General features: G+C 36.5%; 1 protein-coding gene across 1 annotated transcript in view; it reads right to left on the bottom strand.

Moving 5' to 3' along the window:
• LOC120432180 (circadian clock-controlled protein daywake-like) overlaps positions 1 to 23,420 on the bottom strand; it is a 35,426-nt gene extending 12,006 nt beyond the window's left edge. Inside the window, exons 1-2 of the mRNA XM_039597320.2 lie at positions 23,284 to 23,420; positions 19,470 to 19,704 (exon numbers count right to left, since the gene is read on the bottom strand). Coding sequence (XP_039453254.1) covers positions 19,470 to 19,542 — 73 coding nt within the window. The 5' untranslated portion in view covers positions 19,543 to 19,704; positions 23,284 to 23,420. The remainder of the gene's footprint in view (positions 1 to 19,469; positions 19,705 to 23,283) is intronic.
• Between the last annotated feature and the right edge of the window lie 3,676 nt (positions 23,421 to 27,096).

Here is a 27,096-nt window from a genome sequence, read left to right as displayed (position 1 = left end):
CGAAAAAAACTGTTGACGTGCTTGGAAAAATTTCAATGTGAACAAATTCGACAACATGGAGTTACCGGATTAGCTTACATGATTTTTGTCTGTGTACTAATGGTCAATTTAAATTAATCAATTTTATTTGCACACTTTCAGGCTAAATTTTGTATGAAACACATCGACTCTCAAAGTCACCCCGGTTTATAAAACAACTTTCAACGAAACTTATTTTTTGAAGCACTATTGAAAAATAGTATTTTTTTAATGTACATGGGCATTAGGCCCTACCCCACATGATTTAAAAACATACATGTTGAGCAAACTCTTACCGGTTGAATAATGTTTGAAATTCTATTAATGTCACCACGGCTTACGGTACCATAAACCGGGGTGACTTTGATAGGATTTCAATTTGTTTTTGCAATATTTTCCAACTGGTAAGGTTTTTCTCAAGATTATTATTTTTAAAACATGTACTGGGGTAGGCCACACAAAGTCTATGCACTATTTTGTAAAAAAAAAAATTCAATAGTGTTAAGAAAAATAGTTACGTTAAAAATTCTTAGTTTAAATTCCGGGGTGACTTTGATAGTCATAGTTTTTCTTGTTAAAATCACATTTAAGATGTTAAAACTTTATTTGTACGTTAATGTACCATCACTAATGTAGCTGATATAGTTTTTAAGAAAAAAAAATATGTTTATATTTAGTTAACTAAGTTTATACACTTTTTAACAAAATACATATAAATTTTAGGTAAAATTGTTAAAAGTCGGAATTTTGCCTGAAATTTGTTAAAACTAGTTTTGTTTACAAAATTATCGATTTCTATTGCATTTTATACTGAATTCGAAGCACGAATCACAAGTTTTCACATTTTACATGAAATTTGTTCAACTGAAATTGCCTATAAATTTGGAGATTTTTTTTAATTGTGTTTCAAAAACACATATTATTTATTATTTACAAACTTATTTACCGTTCTCCTGGTGGAAAATTGTCCAAAGAATCCGAAAATGAATTCCGTTTTCCGATTCAAAATCATGTTCATTGAAAAAATCATGACACTTTGAGAAGTTTAAAATAATTACTTTCATCAACATTTTCTTAACTATAGTTAACTAACTTTTTAAACTATTTCAAAATTTTATAAAGAGTTCTTTTTGAGGTACTTTGAACACTTCTCTACCACGGTCAGTATGATTCTAAACAATTCCGTACGTATTTTGATTGTACTCTTCATTTTGCGGAAAAATAGCAAACCTATCAAAGTCACCCCGGCTATCAAAGTCACTCCGTTTTACGGTACCATGAGTGTTGCTCAGTTTCATCTAGGTATGAATGATTTGGGCTCCCTAAACGAATTTTAGTGTATTCCCTTCCAATGAATAAAATTTCGGGTACAAATGCTATGGAATTGTGAGGAGAGAATATCCGATATGTACAGTATGTAAAAAAAGTATTTACACCCCTTGGGCACTATGCACATATTGTGATGAAACATCTTAACAATTTAATGTTAACAGAAACCTAGTACTTCGTTTTGTTCAGAAACTCCAGACATTGTGCTACAAAAAGCTCATGAAAAGATGATTTCTATAAAAAGTTATATAATAAATACTATTACGAAAATAAAAAAGGTACAAAAAAAGTTTGTACACCTTTCGAAAAATTAACATAAATAATGTTATTTGATGACAAACGTTTTTGCTTAGGTATTTTAAAACATAGGTTTTATAGAAAACCTGGATATCGAAAGATCGGAAGTTTTATGCCCTTTCCGATTCCACATAGGTTGACTTGTGAATCGTGTACCGGTTCGGATGCCGGTGGATTTTTCTACGACGTAATTCCGGGTTGGTACGAAATTCCAACGAAAAATCTATTTTATCGATACAAATACCCCCAAAACGGTGTTATACCCACTCCAAAATGTTTATTTAGCAATTCTATGGTAATACATTGACATTTAGTTGAATTAAAAGTTTGCAAAATAAAGTTTAGATATGTTTTATATAAAATTTCCAGAGTTATATAAACTTTTATACTAAGTAGTTAGTAAACTTTATACTCAATCCAAATTATTTTTTCAATCAGTCAAGGATGCCTATTTGGAGTTGGGAGACTGGATTTATGGTGATTTGTCAACAAATAACATTATTTATGTTAATTTTTCGAAAGGTGTACAAACTTTTTTTGCACCTTTTTTTTATTTTTGTAGTAGTATTTGTTATATAACTTTTTATAGAAAACATCTTTTCATGAGCTTTTTGTAGCAAAATGTTCGGCATGAGTTTCTGAACAAAACGTAGTACTAGGTTTCTGTCAACATTAAATTGTTTAGATGTTTCATCACAATATGTGCATAGTGCCCAAGGGGTGTAAATACTTTTTTTACATACTTTATATGATAACACAGCTCGACATTTTTGAAGTCAATGTCCGTAAACGCGTCAGTTTTTTCGATGATAGATTGCGGCTCCCTGAATACAATCCATTCGACAGAATTCCAATAAATAAAATTGGTATTCTGAGTTGAAATCTGTTTCAAAATAATCAACTTCAGCTTTAAAACCTTATCTAATTAATGAATACTTCTAGCAAATGACGTCATTAGAATGTTCAGCCAACAATTCTGAAGTGTTTAACAGCAGAGCAGTTCTCTAGGATTTCGGTCATTCGATTTTTTTTGTATTTTTTAATCCGACTGAAACTTTTTTGGTGCCTTCGGTATGCCCAAAGAAGCCATTTTGCATCATTAGTTTGTCCATATAATTTTCCATACAAATTCGGCAGCTGTCCATACAAAAATGATGTATGAAAATTCAAAAATCTGTATCTTTTGAAGGAATTTTTTGATCGATTTGGTGTCTTCGGCAAAGTTGTAGGTATGGATACGGACTACACTGGAAAAAAATAATACACGGTAAAAAAAATTTGGTGATTTTTTTATTTAACTTTTTATCACTAAAACTTGATTTACAAAAAAACACTATTTTTAATTTTTTTTATTTTTTGATATGTTTTAGAAGGCATAAAATGCCAACTTTTCAGAAATTTCCAGGTTGTGCAAAAAATCACTGACCGAGTTATGAATTTTTTAATCAATACTGATTTTTTCAAAAAATCGAAATTTTGGTCGTAAAAATTTTTCAACTTCATTTTTCGATGTAAAATCAAATTTGCAATCAAAAAGTACTTTACTGAAATTTTGATAAAGTGCACCGTTTTCAAGTTATAGCCATATTTAAGTGACTTTTTTGAAAATAGTCGCAGTTTTTCATTTTTTTTAAATTAGTGCACATGTTTGCCCAGTTTTGAAAAAAATATTTTTGAAAAGCTGAGAAAATTCTCTATATTTTGCTTATTTGGACTTTGTTGATACGACCTTTAGTTGCTGAGATATTGCAATGCAAAGGTTTAAAAACAGGAAAATTGATGTTTTCTAAGTTTCACCCAAACAACCCACCATTTTCTATCGTCAATATCTCAGCAACTAATGGTCCGATTTTCAATGTTAATATATGAAACATTTGTGAAATTTTCCGATCTCTTCGAAAAAAATATTTTTGGAATTTTCAAATCAAGACTAACATTTCACAAAGGCCAAACATTCAATATTACGCCCTTTTAAAATGTTTGTCTTGATTTGAAAATTCCAAAAATATTTTTTTCGAAAAGATCGGAAAATTTCACAATTGTTTCATATATTAACATTGAAAATCGGACCATTAGTTGCTGAGATATTGACGATAGAAAATGGTGGGTTGTTTGGGTGAAACTTAGAAAACATCAATTTTCCTGTTTTTAAACCTTTGCATTGCAATATCTCAGCAACTAAAGGTCGTATCAACATAGTCCGAATAAGCAAAATATAGAGAATTTTCTCAGCTTTTCAAAAATATTTTTTTCAAAACTGGGCAAACATGTGCACTAATTTAAAAAAATGAAAAACTGCGACTATTTTCAAAAAAGTCACTTAAATATGGCTATAACTTGAAAACGGTGCACTTTATCAAAATTTTAGTAAAGTACTTTTTGATTGCAAATTTGATTTTACATCGAAAAATGAAGTTGAAAAATTTTTACGACCAAAATTTCGATTTTTTGAAAAAATCAGTATTGATTAAAAAATTCATAACTCGGTCAGTGATTTTTTGCACAACCTGGAAATTTCTGAAAAGTTGGCATTTTATGTCTTCTAAAACATATCAAAAAATAAAAAAAATTAAAAATAGTGTTTTTTTGTAAATCAAGTTTTAGTGATAAAAAGTTAAATAAAAAAATCACCAAATTTTTTTTTACCGTGTATTATTTTTTCCAGTGTAGTCCGTATCCATACCTACAACTTTGCCGAAGACACCAAATCGATCAAAAAATTCCTTCAAAAGATACAGATTTTTGAATTTTCATACATCATTTTTGTATGGACAGCTGCCGAATTTGTATGGAAAATTATATGGACAAACTAATGATGCAAAATGGCTTCTTTGGGCATACCGAAGGCACCAAAAAAGTTTCAGCCGGATTAAAAAATACAAAAAATAAAATTGAAGAAAAAAGACCGATTTCGTAGAGAATTGCTCAGCATTGAAAGACGACAGCAACATTGAAAGAGGTGCAAACAAAAGAAACAAATTGCTGACGCCATCGAGTTCCAGCCACCTAAATAATATTGTTGTCACACCATGTGCTTCCGGTGCACAACCTCCAAAAATCTCCAACCAAAAAGCCACCACCATCCGCACCTTAACTCGTTTGCACCGGTGCCGGCCACGAACACACATTTCGTGGCCAGGGTCATCAAACGATGAGATCTCTCAATTCCCCTACGTCGAGATTGATGTGCAACAAGGTGAGAATTGACCACCAACCGTGGCGTTATGATTGCTGCTGTTGTTGTTGTCGTTGATTGATTAGCATACCACCCCGTACTGAAGCAGCAGGAAACCCTCCGGAGAAACCTGTACCGGCGACACGCCGCTGACAAGGTCAGTCCGGACACGAAACCAAGTCAAGGTCGAGCTCTAGTGTGCCGTGGACGATGAATCACGTGGAGTTCAACGAATGGCTAAGGGAAAGCGTCAACAGTGGAGAGATCTGGCTGGAGAGACCCGCTGCTTTGCATGAAACCTTCGGAACCGTACGTCAAGCTACTAGCCAGCAGACAGATTCTGCCCGTCTGTTTGGCTGTCGCAAGACATAATCCGCTCTGATTTTTACGATGCCCGACTAAGCGAATTGGCTTTGCAACCGGCCAGCAGAGGTACGCCAAGGTTGGGCGCGCTTAGGGTTGATGGTGAAAATTGTGCGAAATTTATGTAATCGTTGCTGCTCGTGGCCTGACTGGGCTCGAACGAGAGCAGGCCAACACGTGGGGCCGCCTTTCAAGATCAAGGAAGCCTGACGGATTCGAGCGAAACCGATGAGGCAACATCTTGGATAGCTGTGCGGTGTACGTTTGTTGTCTGGGAATGATTGAGTCGACAGAAGCTGATGATTTGAACGATATTTATCGTTTGCAACGGACCGAACATGTGGATGCTACGGCATTTCCCTTTAAAGTGCTTCCAAAACTCCTTCCCGTTTCACCTTAATCAAATTTGGTTTAATTGACTACCAAATAAACTTAACATTTTCAACAGCAATACCAGCACCCTAAATGACGTATGAATATTAGGATGTAACAAAAATGACTTTTTGGCGGGCATTCCAGGGTTTGTTCCGGTGGGCATACTAAGCCCAAATCCAAAATATGAGCATGATTGGACGTAACAGGAGCTGGCGCTCCGCCCTTCAATTTTAAATGGGATTTAACCCGTAAAAAAGATTTTTTCAAAAATGTCACTTTTTGAGGCATTTTGGCCATTGAAGCGTTTATTTTCAACATCATTGGCGTGTAGGCCAGATCCTTGCGCATCTTTTGGTATATATAACATTGAAATTTGGAGCACCCTGGAGCTCGGTACAGACCTTCAAAGTTTGGCATTTTTTCGAAAAATCGGCCCCGGCAAAATCAAATGGCGTCTAGGGCGTCGCGAGGCGCGACGCATATCTTTTTTGCCGGGACCGATTTTTCGACAAAATGTCAAACTTTGAAGGTCTGTACCGAGCTCCAGGGTGCTCCAAATTTCAATGTTATATACACCAAAAGATGCGCAAGGATCTGGCCTACACGCCAATGATGTTGAAAATAAACGCTTCAATGGCCAAAATGCCTCAAAAAGTGACATTTTTGAAAAAATCTTTTTTTACGGGTTAAATCCCATTTAAAATTGAAGGGCGGAGCACCAGCTCCTGTTACGTCCAATCATGCTCATATTTTGGATTTGGGCTTAGTATGCCCACCGGAACAAACCCTTGAATGCCCGCCAAAAAGTCATTTTTGTTACACTCTAATGAATATAAAATTAACAACTCTTTTGTAGAACACGACAAAGGCGATGGCGTTGATTAAAATCTCCGAAATGGTCCGAGACCTTCTGCCGCTGCTGGCTAGGACTTGATTTCCCCTTGATAACCACCAACACCAAGTGGACGCCATTCTTACGCACAGACCGGTCCGGTTTTTTGGAAGGCTCTCCGGCGACACGCCGTTAAGGTCAATGTCAATATCTTGTGGCGTGTGACAGTCAACTCGGAACTACAACCAGTCGTCGCATTGTTTTGACGAAAGTCTCGTGATGAGGTTGGCTCTTTGTTAGGAATTGTTTACAAATCATATGAATCATTAAGACTTGAAAACTAAAATCGTTTTTTGCTGAACCTAGCCAAACCGATGTTTACAACACTGGTTTCGGCTTCCAAATATTTGCAGCAAAAAAAAGCTCGTACAAGCGTGCTTAAAAAGGAAACCTGAAACTAGGGTGTGACCTTAACCTTAATCGTAGATGCAATCCCCTGAATATCTGACGCTGTTTAATCACGGGATGCGTGTGTGTCTGTCTGTGTACTCAACAAGTCTTCGTACTCAGTAATTTCGCTGTTTTTTTCTCGACTGGACTTTGTCCGATGACGTGACTGGGGTTTGCGAGTGGTCTCCAGCTCTAGCTTGAAGTTTGCTTTTCAGGACAATTCCAACCCAGAGTCAGAGTTCAGTTCACTTATGCAAGACGACGGCCACTTTCGATGAGTTTCTTGTGAACTTCTTCGTCCGACCTTGGAGTGGCATTTTTCGAGCGAACTTCGGACTAGCCAACTCATCTTGTTATAAACTTATTATCTGTTCAGCATTCATACACCACACCAGCAGCTCGCAATCGGATGCAGCTGCTGTAGTTAACGGTCCGGATTTGGCAAGGACGCCGGGAACTTGTTTGGTGAACGGTCGCCATTGCACTTTCGATTTCGGTGTTTGGCGAGATCGATCGATGGATGACGTAAAAAGCTTGATAGAGAGTAGCTTGAAATTGCTTTGGAGGACAAAATAACGGCTTCGGAAATGGACACCAGCAGAATAGAAATCACCAGCTGGACTAGACAAAAAAAAGAGATTCCTCCACATCCTAGAAGGGGCTATAAGTCATTTGGAAAGAAGGAAGAAGGAAAACAACACCTCTAACTTTGTACTCCAGGGAACAACTTTGTCGAAGTGTGCGAAGAGTTTCGTCCACTCTGAAGCTTTTTGAAGAATTGGGTACTAAAGCCCTATGTCAATTTTTATGTACAACGGTAAAAACACGATTAAAACAATTTCTGATAACTTTTTTTTTATTTTTGTGTAAAAAAAATGACAAGGCAATATTTTTCCGATGGATCAACTATGGTCCCCTTGGAACGAGCTGTCAATTGGGTACTAAAGCCACATGTCAATTTTATGTACAACGCTAAAAAACACGATCAAAAACCATTTCTGATCATTTAATAATGCAAAAAAAATAATGACAAGACAACATTTTCGATGGATCTACTATGGTCCCCTTGGAACGAGCTGTCAGGTAAGAACTTTTCTGTCAAGAAGGACCGCGAGGTTAATTTTTCAAAATTGATTTAAAAATCTATTTTAAACCCTTTGTGGGCGTACAAAGGGTCATGTACTCAGAAAAATAAGCTTTATCGCTGTAAAAATTAATATCAGCAATCTAAGCTTCATTTTAGGACCCAATTAGGAACTTTTCTGTCAAGAAGGGCCGTGAAGTTGTTTTTTTAAATTAAATTTATAATCCATTTTAAATCCTTTGCGGTCGTTCAAAGGCTCATTGTACTCAGAAAAATAAGCTTTATCGTTGTGAACAATAATATCACAAATTTAAGCTTAATTTTAGGACCCAATTCATGACATCGCGCCACAATACTCAAACTTTTCTTTCAAGTAAAAATGGCAGCACTTTGTCGCTATCGCGTTTGAGTCACAAATTTTCTTTCGATCTTCACAAATCCCCAACATTCGAGTTTAATCTTGAGATATTCAGTAAAACCAAAACAAAATTGTGCATTGTTGTCATTTTTCATATGAATCAATCTTGCAATTCCATTTGAAAAGAGCCTAAACCTTGGCGCGTCGAAAAACTAAGTTTTTATTTTCAAAAAATCATATCTCGGAAACGTACGGTTCGTCATCGAACCGAATTTTGAGGAAATTTTTCTAGGAATCCGATAAAAATATTTTCAGACCTAGGCTCTTTGGTCCAGACACGGTCAAAACGCCATTCTAAGTATTCATACGACTTTTTCAAATGTTAAGCTAGATTTTTGAAACTTCTTACTAGTTTCCTCTGATAGCCAATTTAATCACCTTTCTTTTGCGTCTAAGACAGCTAAAATCGGATGAAATGACGTGGAGATATGATTTTTTGAAAAAAGTGGTTTTGCGAAAAATGACGAAAATTGCCATTTTTCGAACCACCCTAGTACGGGTCACCCTAATGGCCAATCAAAAAATACGGGTCTAATTATTTGGCCAAGGAACCCCAAAAAAAATTTTGAGCCCGATCGGAGAACTTTTTTTTTGGTTTAGGCTCGTTTCAAATGGAATTGCTGTATATTGACACTCCCTGAAAATTTGTCTGATCGCGTTTGCCTTACATGCCTGACTACCGTCATCCAATTGGGTCGTAAAGCCCTTGATAAATTGTTATGTACCACGGTAAAAAGCGATTATAGAGCTTTTTTGATCACTTTTTTCATTTTAATGCAAAAAAAAACTGACCGGACAATTTTTTTTCAATGGATCAACTATGGCAACCTTAGGAACGAGCTGTCAGTAGGACCTTTTCTGTCAAGAAGGGCCGCGAAATTATTTTTTTAAATTCATTTAAATATTCAAATAAAGCCTGTGTGATCGTACAAAGGGTGATTGTACTCAGCGAATAAGATTTATCGTTGTGAAGCTTAATTTAAGGCCACAATTTCAACCAAACTTCAGAACAACGCACCGATTGGTCATCCCTACAAAACGTATTTGTTATTGTTTACATTGTGTGCTGTAGTTTTTGGTTATTCAAGGTCAAATATCAAAACAACAGCATCGACTTGCTGGTACTGTGAAAAGGGTAATTCTCTACCAACTCACACGAAATCGGGAAAAGTTGCCCCGACCCCTCTTCGATTTGCGTGAAACTTTGTCCTAAGGGGTAACTTTTGTCCCTGATCACGAATCCGAGGTCCGTTTTTTGATATCTCGTGACGGAGGGGCGGTACGACCCCTTCCATTTTTGAACATGCGAAAAAAGAGGTGTTTTTCAATAATTTGCAGCCTGAAACGGTGATGAGATAGAAATTTGGTGTCAAAGGGACTTTTATGTAAAATTAGATGCCCGATTTGATGGCGTACTCAGAATTCCGAAAAAACGTATTTTTCATCGAAAAAAAAACACTAAAAAAGTTTTAAAAATTCTCCCATTTTCCGTTACTCGACTGTAAAAAATTTTGGAACATGTTATTTTATGGGAAATTTAATGTACTTTTCGAATCTACATTGACCCAGAAGGGTCATTTTTTCATTTAGAACAAAATTTTTCATTTTAAAATTTCGTGTTTTTTCTAACTTTGCAGGGTTATTTTTTAGAGTGTAACAATGTTCTACAAAGTTGTAGGGCAGACAATTACAAAAAATTTGATATATAGACATAAGGGGTTTGCTTATAAACATCACGAGTTATCGCGATTTTACGAAAAAAAGTTTTGAAAAAGTTACTTTTTGCGTTTTTCTTCGTTTCGTCGTCCGTGTCTGTCGCGGGTGACTATGAACGGCCATGATCGATGACGACCAACTTTTTCAAAACTTTTTTTCGTAAAATCGCGATAACTCGTGATGTTTATAAGCAAACCCCTTATGTCTATATATCAATTTTTTTGTAATTGTCTGCTCTACAACTTTGTAGAACATTGTTACACTCTAAAAAATAACCCTGCAAAGTTAGAATAAACACGAAATTTTAAAATGAAAAATTTTGTTCTAAATGAAAAAATGACCCTTCTGGGTCAATGTAGATTCGAAAAGTACATTAAATTTCCCATAAAATAACATGTTCCAAAAATTTTTACAGTCAGTTACGGAAAATGGGAGAATTTTTAAACCTTTTTTAGTGTTTTTTTCGATGAAAAATACGTTTATTCGGAATTCTGAGTACGCCATCAAATCGGGCGTCTAATTTTACATAAAAGTCTCTTTGACACCAAATTTCTATCTCATCACCGTTTCAGGCTGCAAATTATTGAAAAACACCTCATTTTTCGCATGTTCAAAAATGGAAGGGGTCGTACCGCCCCTCCGTCACGAGATATCAAAAAACGGACCTCGGATTCATGATCAGGGACAAAATTTACCCCTTAGGACAAAGTTTCACGCAAATCGAAGAGGGGTCGGGGCAACTGCTGTGTGAGTTGGCGGAGAATTAATTACCCAAAACCAAAAGAGAAAAATCAAGCTGAACTGGCTCGAGTTCGAGCCAATTGGGCTCAATTTTTCTGACTGGAAACCGACAGCGTGGTTGCAACAGTGCTGCCAGAAAAGCTTGTTGGAAACGGTTGGAGTTTTGAGGAGCAATTTTTGTTAATTCTGTCTACTCGTCGGACTTTGAACTCAGTGCATCTAGAGGATTGAGTTCTAAATGCCCGCAGAATTGACCTGTTTAGACAGTGGAAAAAGTGTATATCAGCGCATAAAGCTTATCAATCAAAGTGTTGCCAACTTTCGTAATAATTTAAACAAATACAATAACACTTACAAGAAACATCAATGCCGGTGGAATCCAAACATTTTGTACCATCTTATCGAATCGTGTACAACCGGCAGTCTGTGTAGTAAAACCAGCTGATTGCATCGCTTCGCATATATACCAACTGCCGAGTAGATTCCATTTCGCCACACTTCTCCTCCACCTGCGAATTGCTGCAGCAAAACCGTTTGATATGGTACACACTTTTTTCAACCAGCTAAACGTAGTGTTCGGTTACCATCTAATACGGCGCGCGCACTCGATGACGTTCATTGGCCGTCTTCACCTCCTCCAAACGAAAAACCAAAACAACTCTGATGAACACTATCGCCAGTGTAGTTTTGTGCACTTTTATATGGGTCACTCGACAGACAGACCGCAACTTCGCGTGAACTCTTCATGTGCGATGGCACGACGTAAACTGCACATTTCGGCTGTGCTTTATGGGCCACGCGGGTCAAAGTGGTCATCAACTGAATCTGCTCCTTGAAAAGTTCGGATTTCCCCAACACGGTCGATCTTAGTCGAACATTCCCACCGATACCTCAGTTGACCAACCCGCCCCCGATGTCCTGTTTGAGACCACCACACGACGAGAATGTCTTCTGCGCAAGAGATCTCTTTCAAGGTGTCTCGCACTCGGCGGCATAAAGCCAACAATCCGGTTGGTTCCCCACCGACCGACCAACAGCACTGTCTCGTCGACGGCCAAAAAGATGTGAACGGTATGGTTGGGTTGGGAAATCCACAGCACTCGGGCCCAAGACATGGCGGCGCATGCCATCGCCGGAGCAGAACAAGGTTGGCCACCAGCTTCAGAATCACACGTGGTTTCCCAATTTCGTTGGATTGGGCTTTGCAGAAAAGCAACACAAAGTTCTTACGGTGAAGAAGTTTTCAATTAATTTAAGGCCGGCTTTTCATAATTGTTTGGATTTTCAAATGTGTCAAGGTTTTTTCACACGAACTCTATTTGTAACAAACCGGAATTTTCGCACAGTTTGCTAAAACAATTAAAAGTAGTCAAGTTCAGTTTTCCGCAAGGTATGGGAAAAGCGTCGTAGAGTGGGACTCTGATTTTGTTAGATAATTCGACATTGTTATTCAGAGATCATTTGTTCCAACTTCTTGAGTATAAGTGCGATTGTAACTATTTCTCACTTCTTTCAATTAATTTGATTAATTATGAATATGTTTTTACCTTTGAAAATAGAAAAATGGTGCGATTTTTTTTCATTTTATTTATAACACTTGTGTTCAAAAAATATGCTTAATCGCTTTGTTAAGTACACTTTGCACTTTAAACTCCATATTAGGACTCCATTCGAAAAACATTTAACACATTTAATTTTATGAGAAGTTGGCCTATACAATCCATCCATCTCCTTAAAATTTGAGTGTCAGTGTTAACCCTCTACTGGCCAATATTTTTTCAGATTTTTTTTTATTTTTCCCGTATTTTCGTGCGTGGTTGGGTTGTAGAGGGTTAAGAAATGTTTACAGATGTTGTTAAGGAGTTATTGAGAAACAAATATTTTTCAAAAGTTGTTTGTTTTACTTGAAAAAAGACATTCTGAGAGGCTAACCTGTCCATCGAAAATTCGGCTATTATGCCAAATCAAGTATTCCGAGAAAAACGCGTTTTAGTGATTGTCACCAAATCTCCGTAAAAGCAGTCGTTTGTTTTTTCGCATAGGCAGCCAAATCTAAACACTATTTTAGTAGAATTCAAGTTTCAGAAGAAGCGTTGGAACATCCTCTACCACCTGGTGCTAATAACTCGTTTTTGCTAAAAGTGGATTGATTGCGCACATAAGAGCGTCTGTTTGATCCTGTCGCACTTTCTTTCCCGGTAATTACAAACAAAAGTTCTCGCGGTACAAAACAAACTATTTATTGCAAAAACTGTTTATTAGCTGTTTTTTTCAATGGTGGTCAGTAACGAAGAATAGATTTTTTTTTATCACAAAAATCAGAAAAAAAGGAAAAAATCAGTAACTTTATACAACGGGTGCTCAATCTTTTGACCATGAAGGCTACATTTTATTGCTCTGAAAAATAATTAAAAAAAATGTTTTGCAAGAAGTGGCTAAAAAATATTAATAAAAATTATAAGTTTTTTTTTCTTACAATTTAATTTGCAAAGAAGAAGGTATGGTCCTTCGAGAATTCACATTATTTTTTGCCGTGCATACCTTTCTCATAACAATTTTTAAGGCGTCATCTATGAAGTACGTCACGCAAAAATTGAAAATATTAAAAAAGAGTTTTTAATTATAAATATTGTGGACAATGAAAAAAACCTTTTCCATTTAAAATATTAATTATAATTTGATATGAATAATAACTCCAAGTAAGTTCTTTCATGAAGATTTGTAACAAAATAAACTAGTTTTATATGATTCAACTATCTGCCAAACTCAAATTTCTTTTTATCATTGTTTTTACTTTATTTTGATTAAATTACACAACTTCACTTGATAAGTGCAGTGCTTCTGGGGACGCACAGTCCTGATTTTTTTCGCGATAATTTTCGTCATAAATGATCGTAAAAATTTATTCCAACTGGCAGTTTAAGTATTAACTCATCAAACTATCGATTTTATGAAGAGTCATTTATTTACTATTTTTGAAATTTGCTCGCGTTATCTAAATTGTAAAAACAGTAAACATATACTGATAAGTCCAGCCCATAGCACTACTGCTCGGCTGGCACGCGTTCGATAAAAAAAACTTTTTAAATAATCAACTATCTATCTTTCCGCAGCCGGCTGCCTAAGATTTAAAATTTTCAACCGATAAACAAAATGCTCATGGTCACATCACTGCCACTCGTGAATCCTGACCTCATACCCATCTACTAACCCCCTCAAAACTCATGTGATACTTTGTTGGAGAAGCAGTCGATTGGGCGGTCTCTATCACTCAAGTATCGGACTAACATTCCCATCCACTTCCCCGTGACCCTACCACTGGTCGTGGCCGGCGCCGGTATTGATCAGCATAATAGGGGCCTTTGAGAAGTTGCGAAGCGAGGAAAGATAGCACAAACTCATCTTCCACGGCTCGTGGATGTAATTTCTGGAGGTCCTGGTCAATAACGGAGTAGCAACTGCGGGTGGGCACCTACACAGCTAAAAAAGTAGTAATCCAGCTGCGTGTAAAAGACCTGGGTGTAAAATAAATATTGCATTATTTTATGCAATTTTATGTGATTTTACATCCTGAAATATGTAGCCCATCAGTATGGGAAACCTACTTGACCGAAATTTCAAGCTTATATATGCATTAATCCATGCAGCTTTACATCGGTCTGATGGCCGAGTGGGCTAAGGCGCCAGTCCTTACTGTTGGTGCTGGGTTTGAATCCCGTCGGTTGCAACTTTTTTTGTGTGTTGCAAAAATTGTACATGCAGTGTGTAATATTAAATGTTTATTTTGACGAAGGTGATGTGCATGCTTTTGCATGCGATTTTACCATCGGATTTTTTGCTGTGTATGCACAATGCTTATGCTTATGCTTATTAAATTACACAACTCGACTTTTTTGAAGTTTAAGTCAGCAAATGCTTTAGCTTCGTTAAGGAATCGCACTTAAAAGAATCTGTGTTAAATTATTTAAAAAAAAAAATAAAATCTGCGTTAAATCATTAAAAAAAAATTATGTGGATTTGTGATTCCTCTCATTTCATAATTTTCTTGAAAAAATAACGTCATTCGAATTCCCGGACGCTTCGAAACCCGGACACCTCATCTTGTTTTATCAATTATTTGGATATAAGTTCGCATTATAAATGTCAAAAATGGGTTATTTGAAGAATTCTAACATCAACTTTCATTTAAAGTTTGTTTGAACGCTGTAGTTAGTGTCAAAACAATAAAATTATAGAAAGTTATAAGATTACCAAAAATGCGAAACATTTCACGTGAAATATTTTACAGGCGTCTGAAGCAGCGGGAAGGCAAAGCAGAAATTTATGATTTTGATTTCCTTGAATTCAAGCAAATTTTTATATAGAATATCGATTGTTTTGATGTTGACAGCTTATTTGAGAACTAAAGAATGCCATTCACTAACATTTCAGTCCAAATTTGTGCGATTCATGAGCAAAAATGAGTGTCCGGAATTCGAAGCAAAAGTGTCCGGATTTCGAATCAACTTTTATCAGTGTCCGGGATTCGAAGCACAACAAGTCATTTTAATTTTCAAATTCTGTTGAAAATTTGTTAGAAAAGACATTTTTTGCATGCATTCTCTTAAAACTGACTGTTAATACTACATCCTGATGATATTTCTTCATTTCCAAATTATAACATGATTTTTTGTCAGCTACAACAAAAATGATATGCTACTAAGTGTCCGGATTTCAAATCATAACGTTACATAAATCCTCCAGAAAATGTATCTTTCTATTTCGATTTTTATTTTTCAAGTGATTTTTTCCTCATTTTAATTCACACTGGATGCAAATTTAAATCAATTGTTTTACAACTCCCCAGAAAATAAACAAAAAAAATGTATTTAAATAGGAAATTTTCAATATGAAGATCTAATTCAATGTCACACACTTATTTAAAAAATCAAATTTTCATTTATAGAAAAAAAAAACCCTAAAATATTTCGGTATAATTTAGCAATTTTATGCCTTAGGTCTCTAATAAAAGCTAGATAGTAATACCATAAAAGTAAGTCTTTTATTTAGTTTTCATTTGGGTGTTATTATTTAGCCCAAGTGTGGCAGTGCGTGGCCGAATGGTTACGCTGTCCGCTTTGTAAGCGGATGATTCTGGGTTCGATTCCCATCTGCTGCAACCTTCCATCGGATGAGGAAGTAAAATGTCGGTCCCGGCCTTGATTGTTAGGCCGTTAAGTCATTCCAGGTGTAGGAGTCGTCTCCATGCCATAAGTACAAACAGCACACCAAACTAAGCCTACTCCGGTGGAATCGCTGGCGGCGGTTGGACTCTCAATCCAAAGGACGTCAGTTCAAACACTGGGGTGGAAGGTTCCTTGGAGTAAAAAGAGGTTTGGGTGTTCTCCCCATTCAAGCCTTCGGACTCCTAGGTTCGAGCAGAAACTTGCAATAGAGACCACAAAAGACCCGGGGGTCGTTAATGTGGATGGTTTGATTTTTTTTATTTAGCCCAAGTAAAGAAAATATTATGATAAATTGACTTACTTGAACTAAGTAGTACTTTTATAACAAAAGCTATTTTTTTTGGGTTAAAATCTTTCTATTTTCGCATAAGTTTTTTTTTTTGCTCCGATTTCGGCAGTTACAGTGAAACCTCTTTTTACGCGGTGCGTTACGTTTTCCTAATTTGTCGATTTCTTTGGAACGACGCAACATTTGTGCAATCTTTTAAAAACAGTTTGTTAGTTTTGTTCAGATCTACAAAACGCTGTTTAAAGCTTGCAAAAATATTGTATGGTTTAAGGGAAATCGACAAAACAAAAAGCGTAACGCCACCGCGTAAAAAGAGGTTTCTCTGTATACTTTTTTAGTGATTTTGCATCAATTCCAACATCAAAAATAAAAGTTAAACAAAGTGTTTAAATGTTTTTTATGTTAGAAATTTCAGTGCGCATCTATGCCTCGCAAATTTCTATTTATAAAAAAATATGATAAAAATTAGAAGAAGAAGAATTCAAAAAAATCTTTAGACGTTAGCAAGGTATTTGGCTAGGCTAAACACTAGTTGATTGGTTCCATGGGTAATTCTCTATCAACTCACACGAAATCGGGAAAACTTGCCCCGACCTCTCTTCGATTTTCATGAAACTTTGTCCAAAGGGGTAATTTTTGTCCCTGATCACAAATCCTAAGTTCCTTTTTATGGTATCTCGTGACGGAGGGGCGGTACGGCCCCTTCAATTTTTGAACATGCGATAAAAGAGACTTTTTTCGAAAATTTGCAGCCTGAAACAGTGATGATATAGGAATTTGGTGTCAAAGGGACTTTCATGTCAAATTTGACGACCGATTTGGTGGTGTACTCAGAATTCCGAAAAACTTATTTTTCATCGAAAAAACACTTAAAAAGTTTTAAAAACTGTGCCATTTTTCGTTATTGAATTATAATTTTTTTGGAACATATCATTTTATGAGAAATTAAATATACTTTTTTTCATTTTAAAATTTTGTGTTTTTTTTCTAACTTTGCAAGGTTATTTTTTAAGAGTGTAACAAAGGTTACTGCTGTTTGCGTTGGCGGAGAATTACCTTAATAGATTTCGTGAGCATAAAGTTTGGTAAACCTTCTTTTGTGAACTTCAAATATTAGATCAAATTGGCCAAAAAGTGACTTTCCCAGTAACTCTCGCAAACTTATTTTTTACTTTATTTTTGGAAATTGAATCCTAAAACAAATTGAACACTCAAATATGAGCTTTTCAGGTTAAAATAAAGCATTAAACCTTTTCCCCGTGTTCACTTTTATTTGAAAGTATTGCAAAGTCGTTGCTGCTGAATTCTCATCCCATTTAGGTAAACTATTATTATTAGTTGATGCACTCAACAAAGCCCAAGCCAGAGCTCAGGTAATTGCAGGCAAGGTGCTAATAGAGGCAATTGCAAAATATCCCTGCCGCTTGCAGGAATTCATGCCTATGCCAAAATGCCAAACCCAGAATCCGCTTCCACCCCCTGCAGCAGAAAATGTTTCGGCTCATTGAGGTTCGCGATGCTGTCTCAAGACCCAGAGTGCATTCGCGGTACGATACTTCACTGAGACCCCAAAACAGCCACACTTGGCGTATGACGAAATGTCGGTAATTTTGGCCGGGCCGGGGTCGGGCGGACAAACGGAACAATTGAGCACCGGAGGCTGTGAACCTCGGCTTGAAGTATTCATTAACAGCTAGCACAGAAGTGTGTGTGTGTGTAATTTGAAAGATTTTCACGAGCAAATGGGTTATGAAAAAACCGCCCGAGACGCGAGACTTGACCTACACGAACGACGAACGAACGCTCGAGTACAATGATCTTGCACAATTCAGCAATTGCTGGAAAGAACGCAGAGTTGCTGCTGCAACGGACACGGAGATCCGTGCTCGGCATGTGACCGCCAGGAGGGGGTTGCCACTTGGCTTGTTCAGCTGGATAGCTGCAAGGCAGCCACGGTCTGGTCTAGTCCCTTAACATTGAGTTGAAGTGGTACCGAGGTAACCTTCGAAAAAGTGCACACCTTTTGGTACTGCAAAGTGCGAAAGTTCTTTTAGTATTTAAAAAAAAAAGTTTTCAGCTAGCGGTACAAACGGTTTGAGGTTATACAAGTATGTTATTATAATAAGTTTAAACAATTACACAAACCACGCGGCTGGCTGTGAACTTCCCTCGGACGAACCAGACACCCAAACCAGAGCCACGTTTTCCCAATTATGAGCTTCGGGGGTCATCCAAACAAACCGCAGATGGTACACCTGGCGGTGACCTTGCGTTGTCAGCAGAAGAGGTGCTAACATAGTTGAATAGCCAAAGTACTTCTTCTCGCCAGGGCCGAACTCGTCGTGGCGGTGAGTCAACCGCCACGCGGCCACCGTTGCTGAGGCCACGACTGGACGTGGTGCAACTGGCAGTTCGGGCAAAGCTCTCCCCTGGTTTTATTTACTTTTATTTTCGGCGCAAAAAAAGCAGTAAAAGCCCCGGCCGGAGAGTCTTGGGAAATAGCTGTCCGTCTGTCGGAGTGAAGAATCGCGTTGGACATTGGGTTAAGGTCACGCACTCACGGGCGGGGTTCATTATCCGGCGGGTGTTAATCGGTCAATTTGACCGCGCAGACTTCGCGGAGACGCAAATTAGTGGGGGGACCTATCGAAACAATCGATGGTCATGGCTGCGTCCGTGCCAAGGTCCGCGGAATGTCGAAAGTGCGTTGACATTGCAGTGTTGGCGATCTTGACGGAAGCCAATCCACCATCCGAAAAAGGGCTCAGAAGTGTCAGCTTTGTTCTGGTGACATGACGGACGCTGATGCTGGCAGCCTTGTCAGTTTAACAGATTTACGAAAGAGGACTTTGAGGCTTAGCCAATTTTCACACCTGGTCGTTGAACGACACGCTAAGCTAAGGTGATGTTGATGACCGGGGTTGTTGTTGAATGTGTTTTTTTTAATAACATTTTTTCAATTTTGAAACTCTTATTATAAATCTTAAACACTTTATGGCTGAAAAAGGTCAGCTTATAACATAAAAGTTTGTTTGATTTATCTTTCCCATTTTAGAAAAGAATGAAAAATTTCTCAAAGAATTAATTCAATTTTAACATTGTAGTTGAAATAAGTTAAAATGAAGATAGTATTGTGATTATACATGGTTCTACTTACGTCTCTCGTACGCCGCCAGAGATGTTCCGGCCAGGACCGCCAGACAGCCAAGCAGATTCCATATAATATGCATTTTGAGTCGGTTTGTTCGTTCGATCTTAGTTTTCGTTGTCTGGACGTCACGACGTTTTCACTACCCGAACTGGTTTGTTTTTCTTTGCTTACAGTTGATTCGGCTTAGCGGTTGACGATTTTCTTTTTGTTCTAAGAACTTTGAGTTCTTCTTTGATATTTGCTGTAAATTGAGGACGTGTCAGATTTAGTGAATGTTGCTTAAGAGGGAAATTTATGTACCGGAAGGGAACTTCTTTAAATAAATATAGCAAAAAACATTCAATGCTCTCTAAAGTTGGGATTTTTTAAATTTCATATCACAATAAACAAGATTTGTTATCTTCAAAAAAAAAATTAAATGAAATTATCTAATTCAAGGGTACCCAACTTTTTGGCCCTGCGACCCAGATCTGCTTTTTTAAAGCAGTAGCGATTAAGATTTTTTTTATATAACTTGAAATGAATTATTTAAGTATTATAATTTTAAGAAAACTAATGCAAAGATAATCCTCAATAAAAGTTTATGCAACAAGTTGCAAAAAGAGGATTTTTTCAGCACGAGTCGTACATTTATCCAACGAGGTTCACCGAGTTGGATAAATACGAAGAGTGCTGAAAAAATCAAGTTTTGCAACGAGTTCCATACAACATTTTTTGCAATTCCAAAAAACACACACTGAGAGAAATTTTATGTCAAATTTTCATGTATTTTGTCGATAAATCGTTTAAATCAAAAAAATGTTGAAAAGTGTTACTTTTCGAAACATGTGCTGAAAAGTTCAACTTTTCAGCACCCTTTTGAGTGCTGAAAAGTAGAACTTTTCAGCATTTAATTTGAAAAGTGTTGCTACTCGATTCTGTTATTTTTGGTACAGAAAAGTAGGCTATTTCGTCGTTCAAGAATGACAGGAAAAGTAAGTAGTTTCAAGACGGAATTGCAAAATAGTAGTTTATGCAACATGTTGCAAAAAGATGATTTTTTCAGCACGAGTCGTACATTTATCCAACGAGGTTCACCGAGTTGGATAAATACGAAGAGTGCTGAAAAAATCAAGTTTTGCAACGAGTTCCATACAACATTTTTTGCAATTCCGAAAAACACCCATTGAGTGAAATTAAAAGTCAAATTTTCATGTATTTTGTCAATAAATCGTTTAAACCAAAAAAAATGTTGAAAAGTGTTAACTTTCGAAAAAAGTGCTGAAAAGTTTAACTTTTCAGCACTCATTTCAGTGCTGAAAAGTAGAACTTTTCAGCATTTATTTTGAAAAGTGTTGCTATTTGATTCTGTTATTTTTGGTACAGAAAAGTAGGCTATTTCGTCGTTCAAGAAAGACAGGAAAAGTAAGTAGTTTCACAACAGAATTGCAAAAAAGTTATTTTTTTCAATCGTATGAAATTGGTCGATTGCAATTATATACTCTGATATCATAACTTAAAAAACATTAAAAAATTTTTAAAGTTTCATTTCCTCATCAAAATTAAAAAAAAGTTTTTTTTCAATCATAAAATTAATTGAAATAAAATTTGGAATGAAATCTATGTCAAAAAAACTTTTCACGTGTACATCAATTCAAAAAAGATACACAACAAAAATTATTCAATTAGTTGTTTTGGAGTTTCTTTAAAACATAGAATTATTTTTTTGTTTTTGTTTTAATTTATTAAATAAAATTTTTACCAGCCTAATTAATTAAGTAAATATTGTTCTTGAAATTGTTCAAATTAAATTCATACAGGATGATTGTTTTAAATTTACTTGGAACTAAAATTAATGTTCAATTAATAGACCAATGCAAATTGTGCAAAATCCTAAAAATACGTTAAATTAGCTCCATTTTATTGCTTAAGCATAAAAACTAACAAATAAATGTTTTTACATAAATTTTCGTTTTAAAATGTTTTTCGACAATTTCATTTTAAGCATTTTTTTTAATTTAGACACTCATTTTTTTGTATCCTAAGGACCAATCATCGAACTTTTTTGAAAGAAGTAGTGGGCTGGAGGTTGGGCAGGACTGAACAATGTCATTAGTTATTTAAAAAAAAAACAAACATTGGCATTGAAACTACTACGAACATTTACAAGTTATCATAAATTCTTAAATTTAGAGTTTATGACAATTTTTTTTAAGAACTGTTCGGCGTAAAACCAGTTTTTTACACAGGCTCATTTGATTCTGTTGAAAAGGCTCGCTTAAACATATTTTGATTATTTTTTTATGAAATTTCTATAAACAGTATCGCAAAAACTTACTCCGGTAGATAGAAATTTTTGAAATATATTATTGCAAAACAACTGGACAGGTGTATAATGTTTAAAAACAAACTTTTTGCATTTAAATATTTAAAAAGTGGTTGTAATTTTTATACTCGACGTCGGTCAGAGTCGAGGGACATAAACCTAAAAAAATATTTGCAACGACCTAATTGTTTTAATGCGAAACTATCATAAACAAATTAAATCAAACCGAAAGAGAAAGTTAATGGTTTACGACTTGAGGACTAGATTCTTCATTTTACTGTGGCTTCAATGGCATCTCAACTTATGATGAAACATCATTTTGTTAATCCGAAGATTTATTGACACCTAATAATCCCCAAATCGCTGGCATTGATCTATCGAATCAAAACATCAAAAATTAGTAGAACCTTGGTCCATTTTCAAGTCACACAAAGCCATATGACGGTGACGAAATTGCGATCAATTTTCCGGCCGGACATCGACCACAACGGAAATCCATCCGGTTTGATTTTGATCGCTTTTGGCTCAATTTAAGTCTCTGTGAAAGGACAAGCGACGAACCTAATTTATTCTTTATTTATTTTGTTTAGAGCGCTTGAATGGTTCGAGCTCGAAACCTAAATATCAATCGGTCAAGGGGTTGAACTTCCCGCACTTTGCTGGTGCTTTGGCCACAATCTCTCGGCGTTCGACGGTCCCCGTCCAAAAACTGGTACCCTGCAATTGGCACTCTTACACAACGTTTATTATTCAATTTTGAACGCGGGGTTTTTTTTTCTGCTGCTGCTCTCTCACATGTTTTTTTCGTTCAACAGTCAATCGGATTGACCGGTTGAAGCCCAACCCAGAGGCCACACTTGACTTGAGATTGACGACAAAGGTGCGCACCTCTCCGGTTTGTAATAAACAACAAGCACGCGTAATCTATCCACCAGGAGAAGTTGATGAAATCGGTTCAACGAAAACGTTTTGCTTCGTTCTCTAATCGAAATTTGGTTCAGCAGAGTTGAGTTGCCAAATTTTCGCGAAATTTATCAACTTGCCTGTTTACTTTTATCTATTTATTCTTTCTTTGAATATGCTCGTGATTATGTCTCTCGTTTTGCCTTCTCAATTCCCCAGTCTTTCTTCACAGATTTTTTTTCGCTCTGGTCAACACATCAAATTCCACTGCGTTTTCAATGCCGTTGGTCAATCAGGTCTCTCTTGCCGAGGCGTTTCCAAACTCGACGAAACTGTGCACGAAACTTCACGAAATTCAATCTTGCCAATCTTCTCTCAGCAGCACTTTTCAAGTTTCGCGCGTTAAGCTCGTCCAAGTCCTTCGCGAGCTCCTTTATCCCGACCACACAAAGACCAGCACTTTCAAGGCACTCTGCTCCGTTTTGGCAGCCAACCGCGCGCGGGACCTTCACGATCTTCCACAAAACCAGCACAGGGCAGCAGGGTGGGGCGTAGATCACCACACAACACTTGCAAACCGAACCAACAAAAAAAAGGTCGTCCAAAACTCACTCTCAGAGGATCGTCGCAGCACTACTAAATGCCCACTCGGCAACACACCTTCGGCCAGCAACACCTTTGGACGACAAATAAAGAAGAAATTATGAATGCCGTACACTTTTATATAGATTTTTGCCACGAGCAACGGCACTGGTGTGCGGTCGGTGCTATGTTGGTGTGCGCGAGACCGAACCACGAAAGCTCGCCAAAAGCTCGCCAAAAACAACGAGCCGAAGCTTAGTGCTTCACTGGTAGTGGACGGTATACTAAAGCGCGCGCGCACAACCCCACTCACACTGGTGCAGCGTGCTGCCAAAATCAACATCGATCAGTCATCGATGTTGTTCTTTCTTTGGGCGAGGCGTGAGAGAGTTGAGCTTTTTTATGGTTCTCGGGAGGATGTGTAACGCGCGAGCATGAGCATGATTCAGCAAGTATTGTAAACATGAGATAATAATATTGGTAGATTTATTTTATATTTTTCAAATGACGATGAGTATAAGTATTGGGGTGGCTTAAAGTTGCATGGGGAAAAAAAAATAAATTGACTAATTCAATCATTTTGCGGTTCCATTTGGGCCCCCAAAATTTGTTTTGAGCCGGCTTTCCGCAAAGCGATTCAAATTTGTATGGAAAGTTTCATGTGAAAACCCTCTTTTTGCCTTCCTCACTGAGGTAAGGCTATAATCCTGCTCTAAAAATGAACTTTGTATAAAAACGTCGTAGACCCACCTTCATGTATACATATCGACTCAGAATCAAAAACTGAACAAATGTCTGTGTGTATGTGTGTGTGTATGTGTGTGTGTATGTGTGTGTGTATGTGTGTGTGTATGTATGTATGTGACCAACAAACTAGCTCATGTTTCTCAGCACTGGCTGAACCGATTTGACCCGAACCTGTTGCATTCGACTTGGTTTAGGGTCCCATAGATCGAGTTTTATACAGATTGAAGTTTCGATAAGTAGTTCAAAAGTTATGTATAAAAATGTGTTTTCACATATATCCGGATCTCACTTAAATGTATGTAAACTATGTCCGGATCCACCATCCGACCCATCGTTGGATAGGTTATCAAAAGACCTTTCCAACGAGTCCAAAACATTGAAGATCTGGCAACCCTGTCTCGAGATATGGCCATTTAAGTGATATTTATGTACTTTTTGGAAGCCGGATCTCACTTAAATGCATGTAAACTATGTCCGGATCCATCATCCGACCCATCGTTGGATAGATTATCAAAAGACCTTTCCAAAAAGTCCAAAACATTGAAGATCTGGCAACCCTGTCTCGAGATATGGCCATTTAAGTGATATTTATGCACTTTTTGGAAGCCGGATCTCACTTAAATGTATGTAAACTATGTCCGGATCCACCATCCGACCCATCGTTGGATAGATTATCAAAAGACCTTTCCAACGAGTCCAAAACATTGAAGATCTGGGAACCCTGTCTCGAGATATGGCCATTTAAGTGATATTTATGTACTTTTTGGAAGCCGGATCTCACTTAAATGCATGTAAACTATGTCCGGATCCATCATCCGACCCATCGTTGGTTAGGTAGTTGAAAGACCTTTCCAACGAGTCCAAAACATTGAAGATCTGGCAATCCTGTCTCGAGATATGGTCACTTAAGTGATATTTATGTATTTTTTTGTAGCCGGATCTCACTTAAATGTATGTAAACTATGTCCGGCTCCATCATCCGACCCATCGTTTCTTAGGTTATCAAAAGACCTTTCCAACGAGTCCAAAACATTGAAGATCTGGCAACCCTGTCTCGAGATATGGTCACTTAAGTGACATTTATGTACTTTTTTTTTCCGGATCTAAAAAATAGATGAAATTTGTGTACAACCCCATCAAATCAGCCATTGTTGGTAATGAGTGAGGAAGGCTCCAACCACATAGGTGGATTAAGTTAGTTTTTACTTTTTGCTTTTTAAATTTTTATTTTTTTACTGAATTAAAAAAAACTACATTGGGTGGCCAAGTTTAAAAAAGTGACCTTCTCCAAATATTTATTGGTATTTTTATCTCGAATGTAAACATTCTAACTAAGAAAAATCCAAATTTTCAAAGCTCTATGTTTGTTCTTTACGGAGATACGCAAGCTGAAATTAAAAAAATGGGGTAAAAACTAGCGTTTTTCGTAAAAATAAGTTTAATATAGCTCAGCCATTGTTGGAAAGGTAATGAGATAAGCTTTGAAACTATCAATACACAGCTAAAAAAGTAGTAATCCAGCTGCGTGTAAAAGACCTGGGTGTAAAATAAATATTGCATTATTTCATGCAATTTTATGTGATTTTACATCCTGAAATATGTAGCCCATCAGTATGGGAAACCTACTTGACCGAAATTTTAAGCTTATATATGCATTAATCCATGCAGCTTTACATCGGTCTGATGGCCGAGTGGGCTAAGGCGCCAGTTCTTACTGTTGGTGCTGGGTTTGAATCCCGTCGGCTGCAACTTTTTTTGTGTGTTGCAAAAATTGTACATGCAGTGTGTAATATTAAGTGTTTATTTTGACGAAGGTGATGTGCATGCTTTTGCATGCGATTTTACCATCGGATTTTTTGCTGTGTAGACAAAATGTTGTTTCCAAACCAAAAACTGAAGTTTTCATTGAATAACTTGAGCATTTTTTTGACAAATCTTATTTTTTGTGTTTGTTAATCGAGTACTTTTTGCTAATCGATGCTAAACATGAAACTAAGATCACTTGAAAGATTGGATCATAATCTAACATTGCTGAAATTTCCAGCCTGCGATTTTTTGTGTTTTCGGAAATATGCCATTTTGAAGATTTACGTTTTATCAAAATTTGCTGCAATCTACATATGTGCCCGTTTATTTCACTTGCTTTGCTACCTACTTCGTGGGCATCGTCGCTTCATAAATCAGTACCTGGTTTCAAGAAGTTCGAAATGTTGTTGTTTATTTTATTAACGTGACTTTAACCTAGAGAGTTTGAAATTACTTTATTGGAATTTTCTGTTGCCTACATTTAAAATTTAGAACCTTAGTCAAAATAAGGTATTAGACCAAAGTTTCTCAAGCGAAACTGGAGAATGGAGAATCTCAGTTTGACACCGAAAAAAGTATTCAGCAAAATATTGACTAAGCATGATGAATTTCTGCGATCAATCCATGAAACTGAGCCAGATTTAAGTTTAATGTTGGTTAGTACAAAACGTCATGAAAAGTACCTTTTTGCAATTCCGTCGTGAAATTACTTACTTTTCCTGTCATTCTTGAACGACGAAATAGCCTACTTTTCTGTACCAGAAATAACAGAATCAAATAGCAACACTTTTCTAAATAAATGCTGAAAAGTTCTACTTTTCAGCACTGAAATGGGTGCTGAAAAGTTGAACTTTTCAGCACTTGTTTTGAAAAGTAACACTTTTCAACATTTTTATGATTTAAATGATTTATTGACAATATACATGAAAATTTGACTTAAAATTTCACTTAATGGGTGTTTTTCGGAATTGCAAAAAATGTTGTATGGAATTCGTTGCAAAACTTGATTTTTTCAGCACTCTTCGTATTTATCCAACTCGGTGAACCTCGTTGGATAAATGTACGACTCGTGCTGAAAAAATCCTTTTTTTACAACTTGTTGCATAAACTACTATTAACATATCCTGAAGCCGTCAGAAACTCTATAATGAAATTAATTTTCATGAACAAGAACATTAGGATTAGTAAGAATATATTTTGAATGTTATCGTTTCACTTCATAATTATCATTACGAATAAAATAAATTGTTCTGTTATTCGATTTAACAATTAAAAATTTTCGCAATTTAT

The sequence above is a fragment of the Culex pipiens genome, chromosome 3, assembly GCF_016801865.2.
Source record: "Culex pipiens pallens isolate TS chromosome 3, TS_CPP_V2, whole genome shotgun sequence".
Lineage (NCBI taxonomy): Eukaryota > Metazoa > Arthropoda > Insecta > Diptera > Culicidae > Culex > Culex pipiens.
The sequence above is the reverse complement of the archived record's forward strand: the minus strand, read 5'-3'. Positions and strand labels throughout refer to the sequence as shown.